General features: G+C 38.0%; 1 protein-coding gene across 1 annotated transcript in view; it reads left to right on the top strand.

Moving 5' to 3' along the window:
• MIPOL1 (mirror-image polydactyly 1) overlaps positions 1-26,947 on the top strand; it is a 185,917-nt gene extending 158,970 nt beyond the window's left edge. Inside the window, 2 exon segments of the mRNA XM_032689903.1 lie at positions 712-942; positions 21,356-26,947. Coding sequence (XP_032545794.1) covers positions 712-942; positions 21,356-21,422 — 298 coding nt within the window. The 3' untranslated portion in view covers positions 21,423-26,947.
• Positions 26,948-27,801: the final 854 nt, after the last annotated feature.

The following is a 27,801-nucleotide window of genomic DNA, read 5'->3' on the forward strand; positions in this document are numbered from 1 at the left end:
GAAATGTCCCGTGATAAAACCCTGACAGATCATCTATCTCTGTCTACTACAGAGAGGCTATTTAAGACACGGAATGTTTTAATACAAGTGTTACTAGCTTATTCAAACCAGCATCAAGAAATATTTTACATTTCCTCTCCCAAAAAGTATTGACCAAAGATCTTTAGAATTGGTTAGTGTGTGCAAATCATTCATATTTCTAAGTAATCCTGCTGATTTATTTATTTTCATTTTTTCATTGTATTTTTTTATTCCTTTCATTATATCGAAAAATCTCATTTTGCAAATAAACTCCCTGTAGCTGTTGAGTCTGCTACTTGCTAAAAGCAAGTCCTGTGTAACATGAATTAATAACACATCAGTAACCTACACTGATTAATTCAACGTAATGTAAATCACGCTAACAACTTTTTGTTGTAGCTCAAAGGTGATCAGCAAGATGCTACAGCTGAAAAATACTGTCTTTTAAGTTTTTGCTGAATAGGTTTTTTTATTTTTTGAAATTGTGGTGGTTGTTATGTACTCCTAGAATACTTCTGGAAATGGATTGTTCTTTTTGTTCTCAGTCACTTCTGAAATAAAACTTGTTTTGCTAGTAGTGCATGAGTCCATATATGGCAATATTAAAAGTATTAATTAAACTGAGTGTAGTATTCTTGCAACTCAGCCTTAGACTGAAACTTAGTAATGTGTATGATTTTGCTTTCCCAGTTTATACAAGTCTTTGTCTGAAGGAATGAGCCTGAAGAATCAGCCTACCTGTGCTTTCAGTACTTCTGAAGCTGGACTGCACAGCAGGGAGGATGTTGTGACCCTAACTTATCGCCAGATTGAAGATCTGGCAGCTCAGCTGCAGCAAACTCGGTCAGAGCAAAAGGACACAGAGATGAAGCTCCAGAAAGCCCTGGAAGCTTCGCGGGAGGCCAATGAAAAAGTTCAAAAGTAAGTCACTTGCATTCCAACAAAAATTGAAATTGAAAACCAAATGAAATGTTATTTCTTTTAGTATTTTATCTATAACTGAAAGTGTGGCAGAACTTAGAAAACATCCTTTAAAATTATTCCTTCTTTGTCAGCTCATTACCTACTCAGTGTGAAGCTGATCATTTTAGCAGTTTTGCATTATTAGGCAAGTCAGTGTGCCTCTCTGTACTGTTATGGAAATTGTTTTCTGCATGTGCAAGACGCAGAGTCTTTCCATCTCCTGTGAATGGTTTTCACTGTCTTTTTGCCCTGTGGCAATCCTATGGCAACAGAGTATTTGCCTTTATAATTGCACAGTAGAATATGAAGGTTCTCATTTTTTGTCTGTCAGGTTTCATGCTGTAGTAAGGGCTGATAAGGTGGTTTAGAGGTGGCTTCAAAATCTCACTGAGAGCCACAGGAAATCTCTGAGTTAGTGAACTGTCTTTCCCACTGTAAGATTCCCTGTTAAAAGTTTACTGAACTCCAAAACCTGAAGTTCATGTCTACTGAAGTACTTATTGTCGTGTTTGTTATTACGAGCACATAAGCCTTTGAAAGACTCAGTGCTGGTACATGGGCAAACGTGTAGGCAGAGCCTCTTGCCAATCTGGCACTTCTCATCTCTGCTTTACATTCGTCAGCTGCAAAACACCCCTCTCTTACCCTTCCAAAGTGGTTGATGCTGAATTGATGCAAATTGTCCTGTCTATATTTGTCTTCAACTTTAATGTCTGCAGCATATTTACAGAGTACCCGGAAATTGGTTTGTAATATGTTGCAAGGACTTAACAAGAGTTTTTCCTATTTTAAAAAAATACGTGCTGAGTTCTATTTAAAAAAAAAAAAAGTATTCCTATATTTTTCATTTATTTGTAACTGCGTAAAATATAGTTAAGATAGTTACATGTGAAAATGTATATTTTCAATCACCTCTTTAAAACTTCCAGTGGCAGTTTAATAATCATTCAGATCTTTATTCTGAGCACTTAGATATATTTGAGACTTCAACAGGTGTGAGCTTGATAAAAAGAAACCTATGAAAAATAATTTAAGGCATGGTAAAGAGAATATTGATTGAACCTTTTTGTACCTTGTTTTAAGTTGTTACATGTAATTTTATTTATAAACATTTACTAGCCTCAGATATTTAGATGGAGGTTGGGTTTTCATTACCTTTTTTTTTTTAAGTGAAACAGTGAAACAGTCTTGTTTAATCCTGTGTACCCGGAGTGGCTAGAGTAGAAGTGCAGCCACAAACTGAATTAAAGTAGTGGTGATGCACTTCTATAGTGAAAAGTATTTATGTAATTTAACATGCTAAACTACTTGGGAAAATTTTGGTCGGGTTAGTTTTCATCATTGCTAAGATCAGACAACTGAGCCTATAGCAAAATTAAACAATTGGTTGAAGTCTTTTGATGACAATAGCATGCCCTTTTTGCCAAGAAACTGTGGAAATGCTCTGTGCGTCTTCCCAGCACCCAGAGTCATCCACCCCCATCTTATAATTCAACCTGCAAACAGATTAAGCAGCTGAGTTTGTGGAAAGTGTGTTTGCTTTGAGCTAAGAACCCTTGTGTCACACTATAGAGATTCCTCTGACACCTCTGGGAGAGCTACACAGACAGTTCGTACTCATCAGCAGGGAAACCGGGCTGAGAATTCCCAATTTCTTTGTAACCAAAACTGCTTCATACAAATCACTGTTTGGCAATTAGGCAGGAACTCATTTGTTAGCTTAGCATTTTATTTCAGAAATGTAGGATGTTCTACATTTCAAAAAGGAACTGACAATTTATAAACCTGTCAATGGGTAGAATTGGTATTAATTACAGCAGTATTAATTATTAGCACTGCCTTACAAGGATGTTTAATGTAGTTTAAAATGTGACACTACGATTCACAGTCTAAAGAGAGTTCTGAAATATCTGTTTTCTTGACTTCTTTTAAATGTGCAACTAAAATTGAATTCTGATGTATGAGGGGAGTAGTTTTATCAGTTATATAAACTAGTTTCTCAATATTATTCAGTAAAATAGCAACAGTTAAGAATCAGGAGAGGAAAATAATTGTGACCTTCGTTAAGGAAGAATGTAATTAGAATAATTAAAATAATGCTGAAAAAAGATGTACTTTGTATCTTCATACAATGTAATTCACTGCTGTTCACTATACCTTTGCTAATCTGTTCTCTGGCAACACTAAAATATTTTTTAATGTTCTTAAAAAATTCACCATTGGCATTCAGCATGATATGTAGACCTTGAAACAGAGATGTAATTTCTCCATGGTGTTGCCTTCATGGCAGCCATTTGTGTATCCCCTGACAATTGTTGCTTTCTGAACGTGAGATCCAAGTCAGAATAGTGGTCCTGTGTTTTCTGTCAGGACAAAAGGCATCTAAAAAATTTCTGGATCCTGTCCCACATGGAACAGCAGCTGTGAACCAGAAGGGGGATATATTGGAATCTGCTTATAGTGAACTTGGACATAGTAAAAATCTGTTTATACTGAAGTAGGGTGAACATCTCACATTGGCTCACAGCAGTGTGAGATATAAATTGAGACTGTGCGCTCTTGCTGTGAAGATGATTCACTGTCCTAACAGGGGTGATGGTGTGAAACAGAAAATGTTGATGCTCAGAAAGTGACCACACAGATTTAGCTGCATTTGTTTGAATCTATTTTGATTTTGAAACATTATCAAGATACTTAAAAGAGCGCTATTTAGTTTATAAAGCAAGTACATATCTTAACTATGGTCTATGTAGATAAATGCACACGTAACACAATACATATTTATTCAATAGAAAATTATGATGATCTGCGTGATAACATTTTTAACCAATACTCTGTAGAATGGCTATTACTATAATTTCCTATATTTAATTAATGTTTTTAATTCATGGTTACAAACAAAGAATTAGGAGAGCAGCACAGAATTCTCCAGGAGTGTTGGTATAGTGCAAGTTTGTCCTGCCTGAGAAACCAGGAGCCAGCTGGTGCAGCCCCAGCAGGGAAATGGGGCTGACCTGGAGAAGGTGGCTGGGAGAGCCTCTGAATTAATTAATACCTCTGCCAGCAGAGGAAGCAAGGCGTTTTAAAACTGTCCTTCTGGCTGGAACCTCTGGGATTGTGGAGTGGCTGCTGATGTCAGTGAGATCAGAGAAGGTTATAATGTAATACCAAATCAATATTAGCCAATTATCAGTAAAGGTTGAGGCCACTTTTGATGTGGTTTTTCCAGGAAACGTTCTATTTTTCTGCAACAGCTTTGTTACTGGAGTGAATTTTAATGCAATTTGTCTATTGAGGGCTTCTATTTTTTTGTCATAATTTAATGATTCTGACTCAGTAAAGCACAGCTCTCTGCATGTGAGCACAGATGCACTTGCACATTCGTATAGCTATGTAAGGTGGCAGAGGAGGGTGAGTGGGTAGAATTTCTATGTAATCCTCTAAAAATAAACAAAATCCACAAAGTAACAGTGCAGTGCTAAAATATACAGGTATGAAAATAAGCATAAATGGTGAGAGGCACGCTGCTTGTGTATTTTGTCAAGGTAGCTCTGATTGTGAATAAAGCAAATATGAAAGTGATGTAAACTAGAAGTTATTGCTTCATTTGTCCTTAACTGTTATTAAAGATATCTTTTGATATTTTTTTCTAAAGGGGAAGTCAGGAAAGTTACAGATTGGGATAAAAGAAAACTAAGTGGTCTACTGAATAAACAGTTTTATCAAAGGAAATTATTATCTGTCATAAATGCAATTCTAGACTTAATAACATTTGCTTTACCCCTTACGGTTTGATTTTTTGGCCATCGAAATTTTATTGTGACTAGAACACACCCTTTTTTTTTCTTTTTTTTAGTCCTGAATTTCCCTCTAGCATTTCTGAACATGCTTTCTCTGCTTTTGTTGTTGTTCACTTAGTTTCTTAGCTGATGCTGATAATTAAGTTGATCGATGACAAAACAAAAGCAAACAGTTCTTATAAGCAGTTGACACAGTTGAAAAGAATGCAAAAAAAATTGAAAGAAATGAGAAGCAAGCATTTATTAAGTAGCTAATGTCCCCCTCTTCTGCAAGTCAAACTAATCTGCTTTCCAAGTACGGGAGCTGTGTATGTTTCACATCAACATCCAGGACGTTCCTCAGTGCTGGCTGGAGGGTCTAATCTTTCCCAGAATGATCTGAGCAGTGCAGTTCAAGAACAAGAATGAATATCTGAATAATCACACCACAATGTGAGATGACCCTTCGACAGGGGACTGACCAGATACACATATGGATTTTGGGAAGAAGCTCTGATGCTTTTTTTTAACACAGCTGTGAGAAGAATGTGGCTAAGACCCAGTAGTCTTTCTGGAGTATAGCTGGTAAAGGAAACCATGAGGGGAAGAGAATTTAACACATGGGTGTAAGAGAGTCCGCTTCATTGATGCGATCTGAGGGGAATGTCTAATGACTGGAAGAATCAAACTTGGCAATGAAAACACAAAGCTCTTTTCATCAATTCAAACGCAGACTCTAAAGCTGCAGATGGTTACCTCCAGCCTTGCCTATTCAGTGAGAGGTTGTATAAAATGGCACTTTGGTGAATACTAATAGATCAAAATAAAGATTTAATAACATAAAGATGTGGTGTTCATTTTTAAATGAGGATACAGGTCAGTGTCTCAGAAAAGAGTGACATAAGTATCTTTATGTGTGGATCTAAAGTCTCTGGAGATTTTTAACTGCAAACATTATATCTTTAGTGTTCAGATTGTATTCAGTACAGGACAGCTATGCAGGGAAAAGGCTAAAAGCAAGATTTCTGAATTATACTAATTGAGCCTTTTTGCAACATGCAAATGTGGTTAACTAGTTATCTCCCTTTTAAAATCATACCTACATATATTTAGTTGACGTATACATTGTAGCTTGTTTGCGTTCAGTCGCTTGTTGTAGGAAAGAATGGAGCTAGTTAATTAGAAATTGCAGGCAGAAGCACTGCACAAAAGAAACAAGTTGTACATTCACTGAGACTTAAAGCTGTTTGTTTTGAAGGAACCGCCAAATGTTAAGAGAACTCGGTTTAAATTTGAGAGAGCTTTCTTTTATTTTCTCCTTTCAAAACAATAAATACTATTTGATTTCTTACTTTATTAAGATTTTATATTTAGATGTTGAGACTTTCCTATTTTTTTACTTACAGAACTGTATTCCAGTAAATGTCAGATCAAAACATTAAATACTGAATTCTAGGAGTACAACATCATAGAAATTAATAGTTTTGCTAATTTATGTCAGTAAATAATTTGGCACATGTCAAAAGTGATTTTGATTTTAGTGAAAACCACTGTCCTGCTTACTGCTGTGAAATTCTGCTGGGTTTGAATAGTTGGTTATCTTTTAATATCATATGGGGAATAATTTAACAGGTGCTGGCATTTTGAAATGTAAAGTAAGTTCTGGTGTCTTGCTGAAGAATGTAGATATAGAGCTAATTTCTTGGTTGCAGCACACTGACTTTGCTCTGTCGCACTACGTTGCATTCATTTGTCCAAGTTAAGGATATGGCCTGTAGTTTACTGAGAAACAGATGCTGGTGGGTACATTCAAAAGACAAGCAAGTGAGGGCAAGGTGCTAAGAATCTGTTACTTGCTACAGCAATCCACAGAAGTCAATGGTTATGCGAGTTCATATGGAAGGAAATGGGGAGCCAAGGAAGACAACTTTTGTAGCAGTCTAAGGTACTATGCAAATTAGCAATGGTTCTGGACTTTCAGAATTGGATCAAAACTCATTAAAGGAGATTCAACATGGAAAAAACTGCCTGATGAGGACTGATGTGTTGGCTGCCTCATACAATGATTAAAAGCAGATTATAAACTCCATGGGGCCCATAAGAGATACACAGTCTCCACAGGCAGGGTTTTATGGTGTTTAGGAAACCCACACTAGCCAGATGGAAGATTCCCAGACACGCAAAACTACCACATACCCTGAAGAATTCTGCAGAGCTGATGCAAATTTATTTGGCATGCAGGACATGAATAGGAACATGGGAAAGTCCAAAATACAAAATTTAGTAACAATCACTTCATATCATATATGAAAATGTTACCATTAATTAGAGTAGCGGTAACAGACACTGTGAATGTACTGGATTTAGAGGCAATAAACTGGAAGTAGTCTGCTTTAGTCAGTGACGAATTAAGACTGATTGAAATGTGTGAAAAAAGTCATGTGTGATCTAACTGAAAGCAACATGTAGTAGGGTCAGAATTTATTTAAATACTTAGAATTCTGCACTAATGCTAGTGATTCCTCTCAGAAAAGTTCCCCTCAGACTGCACTAATATGCATGGTGAAATGATGAATTAGTCTTGTAGAGATACCTGTTTGTTGTAATAAAAGAATTGTATAAGCCAGTAAGGTTATGTTCAGCCTTAGAGAAATTCAACATATAGACAAAAATCAATTTTCTGGGCCTGGAGGAAGTAAAATATTGAACTAGTATTTGAATCTAAGGTGAGATGAACAAATTCAGTCATCATTGGCATATTCTCTGGACTGTTGAAGTTATACTGCATTTCTGTATCACTAGGCAGATATTGTCTCCCTTGGTAAGTCTAACGTATTATTCATGCAGTACAAAAGGAAATATATAACTTTTGGAAAGCTGTAATGAAATGTATTTTCTGCGTTGAATTATATTACCTTTATTGAATGACACTTCACTTCCACTTTTTGAATTGCATACTTCATGTTACAGTCCAGATCAAATTTGCAGGCTCTGATGGAGGGAATGCCTGATAACTCAGTACCGCTAATACTGATAACTTCCCAACCCAAAGGAGAAAGGACTTGCATCAGCATAAGCAGAAAACTTCCAACTGAAAAAGTTATAAAACAATTGTCTTTTTTGTATTTTCTGCCTGGTTTCCTTGAAGACCCAAATGCAGAAGCATGTGCCGAGTCAGAGTAACGCACATTGATTTCACTGAGATCCATACAGAGCATTGTGAACTCAGATATTTCTTTCAAAAGCTGGCTTGGCATGTGCCCCTGCCCCAGCCCTACTTTTCTAAATTTTTGAGAGCAGGGATTCTCCTCCAGGCTGTGACAGAATGGATCTTAATTTCCTTCTCCATCTGTGGAGATCCTGGTTCAGATCTCCTGTACCTCAGAGGGATGTTACAGCCACATAGGTTTGGTCTGGATCCTCTCCATTCCTTGCCTTGAAGTAGTACCACACAGCAGAAAATAGTGCCAGTGTCTCAGATCAGAGAGGAGCAAGCAGGCTACTCACCCCTGAGAAGCAAGACTTAGCTTTAGGGCTTTTTCTCGGTTTTATCCAGTGCCTCTTGAACATAAATACAGAACCAGCATCAGAACATTCATCTCCCATTTTCCAAGTGGGCATCCTTGATCACCATCCATAGAATCGCACCTTCAGGTCTAATAGCATTTCATATGGTTTTTTTGTAGAAATTCATGGCATTAGAAAGAAAAGTACAAAAGTCTCTTCAGCCTTGGAGTGTACTGCTCTCCTGAGAAGTGGCAGATGTGGGTTAAAACCAAGTTTTCCTTAGCTTGGCTGAATACTCTATCTGATAGTATTATTTTTTATAATTGATTTGAAAAGGAGGACTGGCAGCACTGCTGTTATCTTTTCACCTTAGAAACACTAGTGGCTTCGAGTTAATTTTAGAGAAGGCATCTTGAGAACCTCTGGACAGCTTAAAACAGGATGCTTAAAACAGGATACTTAAATCAATGGACTGAGATTTAAAAAAAAAAAAAAAAAAAGAAAAGAAAAAAGAAAGAATGAAAACAGCCCTATTTGACTAGTTTAGAGCACCTTTCTCCTTAAACTACTTATTGCAAATCCCATCCTATTGTGCTACAGTGCTCTCTGTGCAGTCTGGAGGAGGAGTGTATCAGTCCAGAGCACATGTGGAGCTGCAGATCTGTTCACTCTACCAGAGTCCTGAAAGACGACCTTGGTGATGTTCAGAATTGCTGCAGCTGAGCCCCTTTGTAGTATGAATAATTCACAATATCTTTTGACATCTTCTTTTCATTTGAAGATGGCCCTTAATACAGCAGGCTGCAGTATCACTGCCGAAAGTCTCATACAGTTATAATGTGTGATGTTGCCAGAGGAGATTATGGCATATCCTTCTCATGGATATTTTGGGTGTCATAAATTATAATGAGACCTGTAGTATCCAACAGTTTATGATCAATGCCAGGATTATGTTCAGTGGTGCACTTAACAGAATTAAGACAAGAAATCCCAACTAAAGGGAATGTCAAGTATGCCTTTTGTGCATTCCTTGCACAGCCAAGATATCCATTGGCTGCAGGGAGTTTCGCATGGATGAAGAATGCAAAACTGCACATACAGTCTAAGTCGAGTATTTATTTTCTTTTTGTAGCTATGGTTTACTTTTACTTAACCTCTGTAAATTGGGGGTTGCAGTGCAGATATTGTTTTCTTAAAATGTGGGTAGTTACAACATAAACACAAATATTTATTGTCATTTGAATATTTATTATCTCAGCCTTTCATGAAAATAAAAGCAGTGCTGAAACTTTATTCTCTCAAACACTAAAATGTATTCTATGAAAGTCAAATGTTTTCAGAGTCAACATAATCACAGCATCCAGTTTTTGACCTGTGTGTTCATTTACAGTTTACTTATAGCTGCTTCACAGAGGTGGAAGTTTGTAGATTACAACATGGTTTTATTGATTTATCAGTAGCAAAATACACTAAGTATACTCAGTAAACTGGATCAGCTAGCTCTTGGCCTTGTATTGTATAATATCAGCTTGTTGTGGAATACTTCAGAACAAAATCAGAATGTTGGCATAGTTAACTTCAATGGTGTAAACCAGACTTGCAAAGACTAATATTTAGTAAGACCAATAACACAAACAAATTAGATTTTGAAGTTGTTTGCCTAATAGGAAGAAGCATGCTGACACGGTATTTGTAAGCTTATAGTTAACCATTCTATGACAAATTATTAAATAACTTTGAACAGCAGATTGAGTGCTCCTTGAAGAACAGCAGGAAAACTTTTTCTCAGACTTGCTTTCTTTTTCCGAGACGATAAAACGAGTGTCATAGCAAATACTCATTTACTTTAATATTTTATATCCAAATAAAATAAGTCCATGGCATTTACATTGCCGTTACTAAATAGTATTTGGTTTGTTTGCAAGAGTCATTTATTTGTGGCTTGGCTGAAGGAATAAAAATAAATTTGCGGTTCTTTCTGTTAATACTCATACTGTTTCTTAACATATGCAAAAGATTGAATACTGTAAAAGTATGTGCAGAAACTCAAAAAGAAAGCCCAGACTTTCTGAAGCTTCTGAATTACGTATAACATTTCAGAGAATTGCTGGGTCAGTTCTTTACAACAACAAATAGAAATAACTGACTAGGCTAGCCAGGTATTTAATTTTAAGCAAACTTGAAATCATTCAAATTTTTCCAGTGCTTAAAATTAACTATACCTTTACTAAAGCAGGGGCTAGTTATCTGAGGAAAAAATTGCAGTTCATGTTTCTATTCTAACACTGAGTCATTAATTAATAGCCAGATTTTTCTACAAAGTTAATTTTTTTAAGAAGATTTTGTAGCAGGGCAGCATCAACTCTCTTTATGAGAGCTAACAACAGCTTTAACCTCGTCGTTGCCACTGCTGTTTTATTGGCAAGTTGCTGTCATGTGGATATAAGGATATAGATCTGAACACTAAGCTGTAGGAAGGCATAAATCTTTGCGACCAAATGTTATCCTTTCAGCTTCAGATCATGGAATTCTTGCCCACAGAAGGTATCAGAATCCAGAATCCAGAATGAAAGATACTGCAGGTATTGGAGATGTGTATAACAAAATTGTTTTATTTAGCACTTTATTCTGTGGCTCATAATATATCCATTTCTATCACCTCAGTCTTTGATAAAATAATCATAAATTACTTGAGGGATGTAACAGATGCACATCAGATAAAAGGCATATCTAAGTCATGCACTCAAAAGACATTTCACTTTTTACTCTTACACTTTTACATAGAGATTTTACTCTATGCTTTTGAAGAATTTTTTGAGTCTTTATGTAAAGCCACGTTTTTATGTTTTCATCAACAGAAATTAAAAGGTTTTTCTCCTAAAATCAGTCTAATTCATGTCACCACCTGGCAGAATTGCCACCAAGGCCTGAGTTTGCAAGCTCACCAGTTCAGAAGAATTAAAGCTGTCCTCAAAATTATTTGAAGGTCCACTTCTCTCCTGAGTCAGTCTTGGTTGGGAATTCACTCACCTCCCAGGAGCAGGAGAAGCTCATTTCCAGTTGGATGGCAGCATCATGGAGCAAAATAGGTCCAGAAGGCCAGTGAAAAAAAGTCTCATGTGAATTGTGTTGCTAGAATGGTGCAGAAGACGACTGGAGACGGTCTGTCCAGCAGCTACTGGAGAGAAGTTACTGAAGCTTAGAAGTGGAAAGGCTTTTTTTACCCTAATGGCCTTAAATGGCTGATAATATATTAAAAAGCCCATGAAGTGTTTTAAGGAGCACCATGGATGTGTAGAAGACAATTTGGTCTGTGATGTTAAGTCTCAACTGATATTTTAGAAACCCTTTTTTTGTGTGTAAATGTGCAGTTAGGCATCTTTTCTGGTTTTATCACTGCATAGGGGCCTGTTGCACCATCACCATAATAGACAAGCTACATGCTGATGACATCTATCTGTAGTATATTGCAAACACTAAGAGGAGAGGATATTTTGTCCATGGATTTTTGTTAGTTTTTGAGGGAAGACTGCTCTTATTTTTTCTAGAAATACTTTTCAGAAGTATGACGCAAGTGTGAGTTGCCCTCAAACCACCAGGGTGGTGGGGAATTCAGCTCTCAGTCAGAGCCCATTATGAAGGACTTACCACAAGTAGGAACTTAATTAAATGCTTTGCTTTTACATCCAAACCCGTTTCCATTGTTACTTGTCCTCTCAGTGATATGGAAGTCATTCCAGCTTGGGCAATATAACATTGACGATAAAATACATCAAACCTATGTAAAGTCTCTTATTTTCAATGTGAGGTGTAGGGATTTGATAATGGTTTATAGGAAGGGATTTTCTCTCCACAAGCTCCAGATTGCTTTTGGTCATGAGGTGGAACCACCTCAGGAAGGTGGAACCTAATTGAGAGCTGCCCAGAGCTAGCAAGTCTGCATCAAGTTTGTAAAATATATGTGGAATCAAGAAAAGATCTCACGTTGTCTTTTTTGTTTATGATATGGAGTCTGCCAAAGCTGTGCTTTGATGGGATGTACTTGGGAAATAGCCTGAGTAGTTGTAGTGGTTTAACCCAGCCAGCAGCCAAGCCCCACACGGCCACTTGCTCACTTCCCCATCAGTGTGATTGGAAGGGTAAAAGATAGAAAACTCATGGGTTCAGATAAAGACAGGTTAATACGGAAAAGCAAAATCTGCACATGCAAGCAAAACAAAACAAGGAATTCATTCACCTGCAGGCAGGTGTTCAGCCATGTCCAGGAGAGCAGGGCCCCATCACACAACAGTTACTTGGAAAGACGAACAACATCATTGCAAATACCACTCCCTTCCTCCTTCTTCCCCCCACTTTATATACTGAACATATGGTATGGAATATCCCTCTGCTCAGTTTGGGTCACCTGTCCCAGATGTGTCTCCTCCCAGCTTCCCATGCACCCCCAGCCTCCTTGCCAGCATGGCAGAAAAGGCCTTGGCTCTGTGTAAGCACTACTCAGCAATAACAAAAACATCTCTATGTTGTCAACCCTTGTGTTGTTCAGCACAAATCCAAAACACAGCCCCTTACCAGCCACTGTGAAGAAAATGAGCTTTACCCCAGCCAAAACCAGCACCATAGTACATCAGTATTTGCAATTGTACAAACCCACTGTAAACTGGACTGGACCAGAACATATCCAAAAGAAGTGGGACTGCCTTGGAATAGGCAGCTGAGAGGTTCAGACTTGGCCTTAATAGGAAGGCTTGTTTGAAACACGCAGAAAGGTGTAATGTGATGGTTTCAAAGTAGTACTTCTAAAGTTTAGAGTCTCTTAATAACCCCATCCTCTGCAGATCTGTAAATGTGTATTAATCTGCTCATCCTGCATCCTGAATCCTGTTGTTTTAAACATATTGAAATGCTGTTTGTTTTTGATAATCAATTTTTGACATTGCTTTTAAATATTCCTGAAGATGGATTTAGAACAAACCAAAATCCTATATAAAATAGGTCCTTTTTTCATCTCCTGAAATACACCTCAGTGGGATATAGAATAAGAAAACTGGTGAGCTGTTGCCAGTTGACATGGTTCAGAACACAGATTGAGAAGCTGAGAGAGAAGGGCTCTGTATCCAGCAATTTTAGGCTCTGATTCAGCAGAATACTATTTTATTATTATTATGTTGGTGCACATGAGGAACCCAGGTCAGATCAAGACTAGCTATACATAAAATTAAATGTGTGGGACTTTTTGGTGTTCTTGGTTGATTGAGCTTCACCAATCATTTCACTTCTCTGTACACTGTTTTGCCACATAATACACATAATGCAAAATAGACCTGATGTCTGCCTTTTAAAAGGTTTACTTAAAAGTTTGACCATCACTCCGTGTTCTGAGCACTCAAAGCAAAGAGTATTTGCTTTTCTGAGATTGTATTGCTCTCAAGAAGGAGGTGAGATATAGTTCAGAGCCAAAATAAGCTTGCCTGTGATTCATGGCACTCTAATGATACCAAAAATCATTGCCAAAGGGCAGGACTAGTGTTCTTAGGGAGTTGTTAGGAATTAATATTTTTCCCTCTTCAAATGAATAAATGCTATGGCAGAATACTTTCTGTGGGGAAGATACATTAGCATAAGGTAAAACTGCTAGTTTTTCCTAAGCAGATGACACAGACTTCCAGGAAGTATTTGGCAAGAAAATCCAAGAAACCCTTGCCTATTCATATCAGCACAAACTTCATGGAAATGTAAGGAGTCCACTGTAAGGAGTAGGCTTCAATGTCAAGATTTCTCCTAAAAAAGAGACCAGCTGTGATACCAAGTGTGTGGAAACAGTACTTATCAGTGCTAAAAGTAATTCAAGCTTATGCAAGGATGCATAGAAAAGGTTTTTCTAGCACAATTACAAGTAGTAAATGTTGCATAAAATTGCCATATAAACTGCTGGATTCAAGCTGAAGTAGTTAGGGGAAATTCTGTGATCTGATTAAATAATCTGATGAATATCATTTGGCTTTAAAAATGCCAATATATCCTCTCTTTCAGCTATTGTTAATTTTTTAACTTTAATATCAGCCACATGCTCAGATGTGAATGGTCCATCCAATAGTAGGAGTCTGGTTTGTGTGATAAGCATGTTGTAGATTTCAATGTACTGAAATACAGTGTAGTTGTTTCAGGGTTTATTTTTCTTTCTCACAAGATCATTTATTTTTGGCAATCAGCACATGCTGTCCTGAGAAAGCATTTGAAAGCAAAGGAGTGATACCTTTCACAAGGTGGCATTAAATCCAGCACAGAAGCAAAGTCCTGATTTTGCATTATCCTGTGTAACAACCTACATCAATGCAAAGTAGGGTGAAATGCTGTCAAAATAGACCAACTGTGTTTACTGCTCACTTTTCCTACTGTTAGTGATGGCACAAGGTGAATAGTATTGGTGAGCTAGCTCATAATCTTCCAAACAGAAGGTAGAGAACAAACAGTTTGACAAGATTAGTTATTGTGGACCACAGATAAAAGCTTAATATTTTAGCCAAGGCCTGTGTAAGCCAGGTTTATTTTGAAATATCACTGCTGTCAGAAGCCCAACTGGCTGTATTTGCTTCTAAGTTTAATCATATACAGAATTACTCTTTTGGGTTGAGAAGACACTGAAAGGGATTTGGTAGGAATACTTGTTTGATGACAGTGCTTTTCAGAGACAGAATGGTTTGCCCTGCCAAACTAAGGTCTGCAAGTTTAATGGAAGATACTTTTTGGAGTGACATTACGAACAGCGTCGTGCAGGCGGGAATTGGTGGCAGTGCCTGTAGTGAGTCAGTTCAACCCTGTGTCAGTCTCTAAGACTTGTGTTTTAAGACCAGAAAGGATGATTAATACCAGTCAGTCCAGACACCTGACAGACAGAGGGCACCAAATTTTATTCAGCAATGCCTGCATCAGGTTAAAAACCATCACTGAACTCCAGCTTGTCATTTAGAAAGACACCCAGTCTCTGATCCAAAGGATGCGAAGGGAACTTTGTTAAGAAGAGAGAGGCAGCCTGGTGCATCAGAACCACATGTATTCTTTATCACTATGACCATTTATGAAGGAATTGTTTACATACTGGTACATCACCATTAAATGCAACGGACAATATTTTTTAGTGAGTTGATAAAAAATTATAGTTCAAAAGGCAGGCTTTTGAGGTGACAAAAATAATACCTGAATTGAGGAATAAGGATAATTCAAAATTCACTGAACCACCCGGAGGTAGGAGGGCAATGCCTGTGCAGCATGGTAGATAGGTCATACACTGTGAGGTCATACCCTTAATTCCAGGCTTCCATCCAGTAAACACTTAAGTGTTTTGTTCAGTCAGAGCAGCCTCAAATTTTGAAACTGAGAACAAGACACCTCAGCACCCAGCATTAGCACAGGGCTACTCCCTTGAGAGGGAAGCAGCTGGGGTCTGGTTCCCTCATGCAGAAAATAGAGCTGAACCAGTTTCCTCCAGCCTCTTGAGTCATGATCTTATCCAAATGACTGGTTTCTGAGCAAGACCAGCACCTCTCTTCTCTGTGTGATTTGTTTCCTTGAATTGACAGAAAACACCTGAAAACAAGTACTCCATTTAAGATTTTATTAAGTTTATCCAAGTGGAAAATGGGAAGAAGGGAAGGTTTGGGAAGGTTTGGGAAGGGAAGGTTTGGGAAGGTTTGGGAAGATTTGGGAAGGGAAGGGAAGGGAAGGGAAGGGAAGGGAAGGGAAGGGAAGGGAAGGGAAGGGAAGGGAAGGGAAGGGAAGGGAAGGGAAGGGAAGGGAAGGGAAGGGAAGGGAAGGGAAGGGAAGGGAAGGGAAGGGAAGGGAAGGGAAGGGAAGGGAAGGGAAGGGAAGGGAAGGGAAGGGAAGGGAAGGGAAGGGAAGGGAAGGGAAGGGAAGGGAAGGGAAGGGAAGGGAAGGGAAGGGAAAAGATTATAGGATGAAATTAAGTGAATTTGTTTGTATGACCACTCATGAAACAATCGCTCACTGAGCTTTATTGCTAAATTACTTGTAATGCTTTTTGTGCAATGCATTTTATTTTCCTAATATATTTTCAAATGCTTGGTTTCTAAAGGAAATTTTTGTTAGTAAAACACATTCTGCAAAAAAACAGAAATCATGCAAGTAAGGCCATCTTTGTAGCCTAAGCCTAATCTTATCTACTGGAAAGATAACCAAGGGTTATAGTTTAGGTTTATATGCCTTTATATTGCATTTTGAAATCCAGGATGGTTTTGTTTTTGTCGCTTAACTCATCCATTTGCAGGTAGAAACTATTGTTTTCAGCTAGTCTATATATTGCTTTGCAGATAGGACACAGGCTACTTGAAGGATGCCCTTTTCTGTCAGCTGGGTATCCATTTTGTCTGTTTCTGGGGCATGATTATGTGGAAGATCACTCTGTGACTGTATAACTCTGTCATATTCAAAACTTGTGGATAACAGCCACTGCTGTCCTTTGGGCTGAGTTCCTTTGGCCAGAGATGGAGCAGTGTGGAAGGATGTACCAATCTGTGTGGATTTACACAGTTGCAGAGTTTTTACTGATCCCTAACAACAGTTTAGAGGTAGACTTCTTCAGCAGAATACGTGAAAGAGGAGAGCAAGCCAAAAATGTGCATAAGAGTCAGCAGTAGAGATCAGTTGGTAACATCTGCAGCTATATGTTCAGTTTCTGAGGTCCTGGAACAAACTTCTCTATCATTTAGGATTTTAAGTCTGGTTTATGAGAACTGATTCTAAAACCAAAATTGCTTTTACTCACTGGAGTAAAGTTTTGTGAGGCTTTGCTTAAAATCAGAGCACATTGTCAAGCAATTCAGGAGCTTTGTAAGAGCACTCCATACAACAACATATGCTCCATGCAGACATTGTCAGCTGTGTGCATAGGTGATAAGGGAACATAATTTGAAATAACTAGAAGAGGAGTTGAAAATGGTTGAGATTTTGTCTTGGGGAAGACACATCTACCAATGTTCCTATTTAGGTAGGATGAGGATCTTCTTAAAGCTTAGCAACACATTTAAAAGTACGTGATTAAATCAGTAATATCATAGCAGCAAGCCCCTTTTATTTCTGTATTAGAACACAGATTAAACTGCTTAATTCTAAATTTGTATAGAGGAAGCATTAAGCCACAGAAATTCAAGACTTTTCACAGCATTGCATCTCTTGCTAACTTAAAAACAATGATGGACCAGATGTCCCTTTCTTAATTTCTGGGTTTTGTTTTATTTTATTTTTCCATTTCATAGAAGCACTAAGATGAGCATTACAGAAGTAGTTAGTGTAGATAAAGATTATTTATAGCCGTCATCTTTGTGCTTTTCATGGATGCAAATTCCATCTATCCTGAAAGGCACAGGGCTTTTTTGCTTTGGATATGTGCAAATCAGTGTAAATAACACCAAAGTTGTATCTATGCCTCTGAATCCATGGTTTCTTTCCTGTATTTTATTTGTTACTTTGTACTCACAGTAATCATATAGAGAATGCTGAAGTAGCTTTTGTTAAGAGAGTTTATTTGTTAAGGGACATATTTTCTAGAAGTATTGGAGTGACAAAAAATAATGGTCACCTACTGTGATTTTCCAAAATTTCTAAGCAAGAAATTGAAATCTGTGAGAATGGAGAGTGATCCCTTAAGAGGCTTTTATAAACATTCCTAAAGGTGAGTGTCTGTCCTTGCACATTTGCAACTCAGCACTGCAACAAAGTGGCCCACCCACCATATCATTCTTCTGTCTGATCTAAAATATAGCTACTACTTGAATTACTTTCATTGCTTCATGAGATGCAAATTCAGTGAGTGTCCTTGCTTACATCTCAGGAGAAAGTGTCCTATTGCACATTTAGTTTATACCGTGAGGACTCTTCACAAGCAAAAACATAAATTTGTTAATTCTTTGTCTTAGAATACAAACAAACACAGTCAGTACTGCTTTCAGTTAAGTAAAATGTGGTGAAATTATAGTGGCAGTTATATCACAGTGGTTCAAAGTAACAGAAGTTGCTTTCTTCAGGTCAGTCTTCTATATTTTGAATAAAACTCTGCAAACACTGAGACTAGTTCCCAGCACCTTCCATTCTTCTGTTTCAACATTTAAGTTATCTTTGATCTTGAGGTATGAGATTATTACTGCAGTTTTCCACAGATTAAAATGCTCAGTCTCCAGAGGGAGCTGCCTGCAGCATCCCACTGGGCTGGACACAAAGCCTTATCAACAAGGGGTGACTCTGCCACCCTCACCCTTTGCAGGTAGCACCTCATTGGCACAAACAGCCTTTTTAGCAGCCTTTTATTCCTCACAAAGAAAAATGTTGCTTAGTGTGAGTTGGGATGGCAGAGTTGGGCTCTTGGTGAACAAGGAGTCCAGGATTATCATTCCAAAAAGCCCCCTGAGGCTTGTATCAAGAGTTATTAGCCACTCATTCAGCCCATGGCATTATTTTGTAGGCTTAACTGGGATTTCAGTGGTACATTGGGTCTTGTATCTGTATAGGGCTAAATTTTGCCCTCTGTTACCTTAGCTGTTACAGTTTCTTTTTTATGTTATTCTTTAAATCTCTTTGAAAGGCACAGTATCTTAATCCACTGTTGTTTTTTTTTTCTTCTAATAGCAAATAAATACATTTGAAAATCCACACATGACTGAAACAAAAGGCAAATAAGCCCTGCATGGTGTGTTTGGTGAGGAATACCTCATTTTGATGATTTCAGTCATCATTCATTTGAAAAGCAGAAGCTATGATTGTTAAGCCTCATTATTTTCAATGAAGCCTGACAGTTTCAAGGTTAAACAGAAGACAGCTACTTTCATCCCAGTGATATTTCTCTTCAAACATGGGCAGCTCTTCACTAACTTATTCTGCTCTGGTGTATAGTGCCATTGCTTGGTCACAGAGTGGTGCACATCCAAACTCAATCATAGGACAGTTATCTAGGCCGTGACGAGCGTCTCCCCAAAAGGAACCTCAACTACTGAAGTCATATCCACCCTCCCTTGTATAAGCCACACAGTATTTCTTTTTAAGTATTTCTTTTTAACTGAACAGTGATCTAAATAAGCCATGATCTCAAATTTTACTATTTTATACTGTCTCCCAGAAAAAGTTTGCAGCCCAAACCTTCTGTTGGTCCAAACACTTTGAAATGTTTCTCCAGTGCTTTATGTCTCTGAAGCATATTAGATAGGGTGCTAGTGTGAGACCTACAGCAATAAAGTGTCCGAGAAAGCTGCCATGCTTCTGAATATACATGCTATTAAAAGGGAAGACTAATCTGCCATTGCTTTCTGAACTTGCACATAGAGTGACAACTGATTCAACAGGGAAATTTCCCAACAAGGGAAGGCTGAGGAAACTGTGACCTGTCAGTAACTGAGTTAAACCCTTAGAACTCAGAAAACATTGATTCTGTGAGAAAACTTTCAGGAGAGAATAACTTGTGAAATCCCTTACTTTATACTTGCATGGACTGATTGCACTGAGTTATGGCTGTCTGGTTGCTGCTTCCATAAAGATGAAGAAGTGCAGTAAATGTATGTTACAAAACCAGGAAAAATGGATTAGTTGGTTAAGAAGGAAAAGCAACTATTGGAAAACTGAAGGGAGAGGAGTATGTAAGCAGTAGTTTTTCACCTGTGCTTTCACTCCCTTAGAGTCCCTGTGGAACAGCTAGAAGTAGCTGAACTTTCCACATATGTTTCCTGGTGTCTCATGATTACATTTGGGTGGTGAATGCTTAATCTCGTTTCAGGAATTAAGTCACCTGGTGAGTACAATGAAAGGTGTAGCTTCATCGTGCTTGGTGGTTCCTGGAAAACAAGAGTGTTTCAATACGTACCAAGAGCATTAGTCATGACTTGTGGCAATAAATCCATGTTAACCAGTTTACCTGCACTGAAGTTACTAATGCATCCATGAGATAAAATGGATTTTGCAATTTTGATAAAGCTGTGCTATTTTTATTTCCTATCTGCATTTCTCATGTTGTATCATATATATATACACATATAAAAAAAGAAAACAAAATTGTCTTTTCAGATAAGAAAAAGTGCTCAACTTTGTACCAGTGAATACAGCTATTTGAAGCTGCAAGTCTATTTATCTATTATGGAAGTTGTGTGTATGATAATCTGGACGTGGTTCTAAAAGTGTTCTGCTACACACAGAATCTACTTTTATATGGATAGTTTATTTGTCAGAGAGCTTTCACTGAAGGATTCCATAAAATACAGACAAATTGAAGAAATAGATTGAATGATTGATTACTGGAGTGCTGGAGATAAACATGTGCAGATGGAAAATGCTGAACAAATTTAGTCCTTTGCATTTGCCTACATACTTTAACAAAAGTAAAGAAGAAATTAGGCTGGTGAGATTCTGAACATGCTTATAGCCTGTGCCTTAAAACTAAGGCAGGATTAGGCATCTTTCTGTCCTTTATTTAGACCATTAGTTTTTCTGTAGTTGTGTCGACACAAGAATCATCGAGGCCACCTTCAAAACATCATCTTCCACATCCTCAGAAACTTGTCTTGTTGAATATTTTGAAAAGGTTTTTGACATAAACTCCATGGGGTTTTAGACATAAATTTATAAACTGAACAATAGAAGTATCTGTTGGATAATAGGCAAGATATTTTTTTAAGAGGAAACAACGGTTAAGTTTACATTTAACAAGAACCATGGACCACTCATATTTTAAAAAGTGCAAAAATTGATTGTCCTGCTTACACCAAAGTGTATATGTCCTGCAGGATTACTGCACAGAGTTTTGTATTAAAGCCTTATGGGGACCTCAGATATTACATATACTACAAAAGAAGAGTGAGCTGATATATTTCACTGACTGCAGATGGGTTGGGTTGTAGGTTAAAAAGTTTTCTGTAAGTTGTCTGCATTTTCCCTTAGTGTCTGTCTTTTACAGTAGTGCTTTGTTTCTGAGCATGACCACCACCAGGACAGCTTGGTTCAGTGCAAACACTGTCTCTTTCAGCCAGAACATTCCTAACATTAGTTTCCTTTTTTTTTCTCTCCTCTCCCTCTCCCCTGCCCCCTCTCAGGTTGGAAAGGCTGGTGGACGTCCTGAGGAAGAAGGTTGGAGCAGGGACCATTAGGACCGTGATCTGATTGAAAGCTGTAGTCTAAGGAAGCATTCACATCTGGTGACCAGGCTGCTTCATTCAGCACTGTGTAAACACTAAAGCCTTAACTTAGCAAACAGTTGTTAGAAGTGGGACACTCCAGCGACATTCCAAGCTGAGATAAAATCAAATCATAAATGTTTAACTACTTTGCTGCTGAGTTTTGTGATTTGTTGAAATGTTTCATTGCAAACATGTATTTGTTTTTAAGCAAGTGCATTGTGGCACTGTGTACTGTGAAAAATGATGTAGATGCTTATTCGAACGATCTGTCCTCTCAGTATAGTCTGCTTCAAGGCACAGCTTGATCAATTTTTTAAATGCTTCAGGTTCAAAATCCTGCAAAGCAGTTTCAAAATTTAAATTCCTTCTTATTTATGAGACTGCAAACAATCCAGTATTTGTATGTTAAATATATTAATTGATAAAGTAGTTTGGCATTCAAGGAATATCTCTGGCTACTATACTGGATATTTTTTCCTCCTTACTCATAGCCCATTGAATTGCAGCTAGTGACTGTGGCTACATCAAAGGGCAGGATAAATGTATAGCTTTACACAACAGTTGAATAGCTTATGGTAGTACATGGTATTTTCAGTGTACATTAAGAAAGAAATTTACAGTTAGGTTTCACTATAGATGCATCTTAATAAATTGCAACATGAAAGCCTTGTGACATACAGTATCTCAGAGAGTGGAGGAAGTTTCCTATATTGTTTTCAGTCACTCCTTTGTCCTTTCCTATGAGGAAAAGCTCTCAGATATTCAGAAAGCACCTTATGGATTCAAAATTCTCCTTTTCAGTGTTCATCTTTTCTCACCCCTTTCCTACAAGACTTTTTGCCTGCTTCTTATAGACCTCTGATTGCTCTACAGTGCAGGACTACCATCTAGGTTGGGTTTCAGGCCAAACTGCCAACCCTCTGCTTTTCTTTACTCACGAAGTGCCCTAGGATTTAACTCAAAGGCTGAAAGATAGAATCTTACAGGGAGGGGGAAATTTGAGGGCTGAAGAGGAAAATTTGGGGCAGACACACATTTTAGACCTTAGAGATACAGGAGAGTTGGACCTAGAGTTATATTTGTGACCCAACCATCTCCCTGTATGAACGGTCAGGCCAGCACTCATATAAACCTGCTCAAGAAGGCAACTATAATCTCTAAGCACCCCAAATTCAGTAATGAATTTCAGGAGCCAGATGGGCTTTAAGATACTCTCAGAACCAGCCAGCTCAGGCGAGGTGGATGTAGCTCCTAAGGTTTCCACTTGCCTGCTTTGCTTTGTGTTTAATGTTGTTACATGGCCTTCTCTCTTAATGCTTGCTTGTTTTAATAGTGCAGTTCAGCTGGAGAAAATGAAATTTTAATTTTGAGTAGAGAGAGAGACATTTTTAATTTTGAGGAGAGAGAGAGACATTTTAATGTCTGTTTTTTTCTTTCAAGCAGTTACATGTTAAACCTTCCTCATCTGCAGACCTAAGCTCCCCCAGTTTCAGCTGACCAAACTTAACCCCTTGCAGGGAGATAAGTAGCATCCCTCCAAGCCAAATTTACCCAAGTCACTTCTAGAAGCTTCTGAAATTCTCCTTTCTGACCTTTGGTCAACCCTAAGATAGCTATTGAGTCTGGAGCCTCTCCCCCACACCTATTCAATGGGAAGAAAGCTTAACGCTTCCAGACCAGAGGACTGCCACACCCCACACCCCCCACCCCCAGTTCCAATTCCTTCACCATCACCCTTGTGCTGCTGCTCAGCACTTTGGGTGATTCAACTGCTCTTTGTCCTACTGTGTTCATTGAGCTTTGATGCACTAAGTGAATGACAAGATCTCCTGACCTGTCAGTGCTGTTGAATCATTTCTGCTCTAAGGAAGTAGTGAAGAAGGAATAAAGACAAAAATGTAAGGACTACCATACTGTTCTAGACCAAAGCTCAAAGACTACCTTTGGCCATAACAAATAGAAGATGCCTAGGAAAGGGTATAAAGTCAGGGCAGCACTGGTGGCCATTCTCCCAGCTGCTCTCCCAGCAATTTGTTATTTAGGGGCTTTCTAAGGCAGAGATGGTGTCTTTGTATTTAGCAGCATTTTTTCATGACCTGTTTTTGATTCCATTTAAATTTTTAGTATCTACTTTTTCCTGTCACAAGGTCTTATGCAGTTAATGATGCATTGAGTGAAGAAATATTTCCTTTTCTTAGTTAAGAATCAGCTGTATTCATTTGCTGTCACCTAGTTTTTGTGTGAGAGAAATGGTGAGTAACCATTCCCTGTTCATATTATTTCCATATCCCTTGTGATTTTACGTATTTGGCATCATTTCCCCCTGGCTTTTCTTTTCCAGAGAGAAACCTTAGTCTCTTATAAAGGAGCCATCTCATGTTTTTGTTTGACCTTGTCATGTTATTCTATTTTTTCCAACTCTGCAGTGTTTTCACTGAGATACAACCAGATTTATGCCTGGTATTCAAGATATGGACAAAAAGTGACTTTGGTTGTTGCCATGATTATGTTGTCTGTTTTATTCTCTGTGCTATTTGTAATTGTTTTTAGCATTGGATTTACTTTATGACAGATTATTTATTGGTATTAATATTTCTATAGTAATAACAACTTTAGATCTCATTCCTCAGTTGTAACGTTCAGCTGTGAGTTCATCATAAGGTGTATGAAGACAGAACTGTTTTCTGAATGCATAATTTCGCATTTATGGATGCTGAATGTCATCTATTGTTTTAACATGCATTCCCTGGTGACCATGAGCTCCTCTTCCATCTCTTCTCACAACTTCTCTTTAATACTCACAGTAGCATAGTATCATCAGCATCTCCATATGGTGATATGAAATACTGCCATCTCCAAATTACCGCCTCTTCAAGATGGTTTCTTAGTGAAGTTGAACATGGGTTCTGGGACAAAGATCCCTGTAACTTGAGGTAACTTCTCTTTCACTGTAAAAATGATACATTTTTTCTTACCCATTGTTTTAATCTAGCTTTGAACTACTTATTTTTCAATTTGAAGATCTTCCCTCTTACTCTTCGGCAGCTTTGATGAGGAAGATGTTTGCTGCTTTGAAAATGCAAGTTTACTAAATCAGGGCTTGTTCTCCATGCATGAATGTGCTAAGTTCCTTGTCACCTTCCCCAGGTATTTCTGCCTCCAGGTGAAAAATCTCATGAGAGCGGACTTCATACAACCAGACTGTTTGACCTCCAGCCTGTTGTTTGGAAAAGTAGGATTAGCCAGGCAAAAGCCATCCAGCAGGCATGATGCCAGATAGATCTGGTTGCGGGTAATACTTAAGTGATAGTTGCTTCATAATTTTCCTTTTGACACATTGTACCTAAAGTGAAAAAATAGTTCCCTACTCTGACTTGTGTCTTCACCAAGCCACCTGAAATTAAGTGAGCATTTTAGTTAGGGTGTTTTGTCATAAATGACAAATGTAGATAAATGTATTTGAATCATAATTAAATCAGGTGTTGATCTTTAAAATTCAGCTGGAAATGTTTGTCTTCTTTGAAAAGGACCTTGGGAAATTTACTGTGCTGAGAGGTGACGGTTCAGAAATAGTTGGGTTCTCACTCTTCCTTGCTAACAACCTGGTGTGTGGTCTTTGGCAAATTCCTTAGCGACTGTCATTAACAGTATGAAGCCCCTGAAGAGGTTCCTGCGCTCCTCCAGGGAGTTTGCAAAAGCATCTGTGTGGCTAATGTCAAAACACTTCAGCTTCTTCACCCACTGAACTGAACAGCAAAAGTCACACAGGTCTGGTAATGGAGGCCCAGCCTTTAGTGCCCTCGGCTGAACTTCTGGCCCTGTTGAGCCCAGTCTGACTTTTGCCCTTCAGTGTAACGAGGGTCGAAATTCTGCTCTGGTGAGTAGAAATAGGCGATAATGATAACATGGGTTAATTGGCTTTTATTGTATGTTTATTCATTGAGAACAGATTGATGTCTCTGCAGAGCTCTGAAAGTGAAAAGAAGCCTGCCCTTATACAGCAGACAAATGCAATTGTCACTTCTGTCCTCATATATGAGAGAAGGATGAGATGGTATCCAATTATGTACGAGGAGTACCAATTCATTTGCCTCCCAAAGGAACAACAGTTCATGATAAAAGGTGGCTCACCAAGGTGATGCTTACGGTGACGGTTGTAATTACTGGCCAAATTAGGGTCCCTGCTATCTTGAAGAGCACTGAGATACTCAGAAACATCCTTCCCCTGTGAGATTTTGTGTCTTTCTCTTGATGATCCTGCAGCACGTTATGTATTGGGAGCCATTTCTGGTATATGCCAGGGTAAAATATGTAAATAGCATCATGTTGACTTGGGATAAGAGCATTATTAATGCTTTTCTGCACTGTAATTATATTCCTAGTAAGCCTTCTCTAAGCCCTCACTAATTAACAATATTGTGACAAATCAACTTTAACAGAAAAGAATGGTGGACCTTTAGTCTTTTAGTACTATTTTTCATTCAGCCCACAGCCCAAAACTGGTGGCATGGTCTTCTGTATTACTGTTGGGAAAACTGCTGATGTTTGAAAGTTCAGAGGCAGCTCAGTCTTGTTAGTGGAGTCCTGTAACTGAAGTCAGTTTGATTCCTCTTTAAATATATTCACAACAAAGTAAAATTCATTAGTTAATCATTAATGTAAGGGAATATTAAAACTGTTTTTATAAATAAGTCATCCTATCAAAATAGTTTAGTGATGTCAATATGTTGTCATAGCACATTTATTTGTTTATTTATTCCAAATCACTGGGCATTTTACAAGACTGACTCTGTGTATATTCTTACCATCTTTAATCCATATATACAAATGAACTTCCTATCTATTTAGATAGGATTTCTCTGTGCCTTTTTTTTCTTTCATTTAGAATAATTGCATATTAAGGCTGTTAGGTTTGTTTTGTTTTTTTCTTTTTAATTTATACCACAGAATATTTTTCTCCCACGCAAGAATAAACTGTGAGGCACATGAAAGCACCGACGGGCAGTTTCTCTGACACTGCGCTTGCTGTGATCGCAGCATTACATGTACTGACTCTTGTCACTCTACCATTTTACATCAGGTCTGCAGAAATGGACTTTCTCTGTTTGTTCTTCTCATGCATCGGTAAATAAAATGTATTCACAAGTTCAAAAAATCGAAGTAGTGTTCACATATTAGGTTGATTATAAGTCAGCTGTTGAGCTTCAGCGTTCTAAACATTTCATTCTTCAGTTTTGTTGGGAGCCCACGTGTTCTGTGAGGCTTTTAAACAAATACTTGAAATGGTTGAAAGATTTACATTGCCAGTGCCTAGCTAAATATATAGTCTTTAGAAAAGACAGGGTTTATTTTGGCACCATTTGACAAACTCAAATATTTTAAACATTTGTTAAGTTCGAGCTTGCACATTTGAACTAAAAGTTTGCATTCCAAAATTGCATCTCAGGTTACCTGTCTCTCTCTCTTTTGTATTTTATAATCCCTTTATTAAAATAGTCTGCAACAGGAGTTGGGTTTGGAGTGTGGTTTTTTATTGTTAATTGTAAAATATTGTCATTAACAATCCATTTTAAGGTAACATGTACCTGATAACTCTATTCAGCTAAACATCAGAAATATAAAGCCAGAAGTGTTTTTAGAATTTCGGACTTCACCTTGGTAGCCAAGACTTGATTGTAAAATTAATGGAATACAGGAATAGTGGGGCCAAATCCTGCAGTGCTTTGATCTTATACTATGTACTGAGATGAGTAAGTATTGCAAGACAGGCAGTAAAGAAAACAGGTTGAAAAGGTGTACTGAACTGAGGAAAAGGAAAAGCAGTCTTTGACCTGGAGTTGTTTTTCTTTTCCTTCCCTTGGAAGAAAGGATGGGCAAGGGGAATGTTTAGTCTAATTAAAAAAAAAAATCAGCAACCAAAAGAACCCCATCACTTTTATTTTCTTTCAAGTTTTAACCTGAAACTTGTACTGAAACTTAAAATATTGAGAATGTATAGATTGAAATCACCCCATTTTATTTAAAACATGCAAGAACCCCTGTTCAGCAAGTGTTGGAGTGCACCTTTACAATTGTGCTCGTGCTTTGGCATGTTGCCCAGCCAGTCACCAGCTGCAAAGGGTCACACTCCTTTCTGAGAAGCTGTCATCAGGGGCAGTTTGGCATGTTCTCTCCATGGTGACCTTGGGCCAAAGGTCTATGCAGTGCCACATTCACAGAAGTTCATCATAGTTTGAATGGCTGCTGAACATGATAGAAGCAGGTACATTGTCATATGGTAAAATAGCAATATAACTGATAGAACTGATCACAACTGTGGCCATGATAAAACAAGGGTATGATAACCCTTGCAGAATACATTA

The sequence above is a fragment of the Chiroxiphia lanceolata genome, chromosome 6 (assembly GCF_009829145.1).
Source record: "Chiroxiphia lanceolata isolate bChiLan1 chromosome 6, bChiLan1.pri, whole genome shotgun sequence".
NCBI lineage: Eukaryota > Metazoa > Chordata > Aves > Passeriformes > Pipridae > Chiroxiphia > Chiroxiphia lanceolata.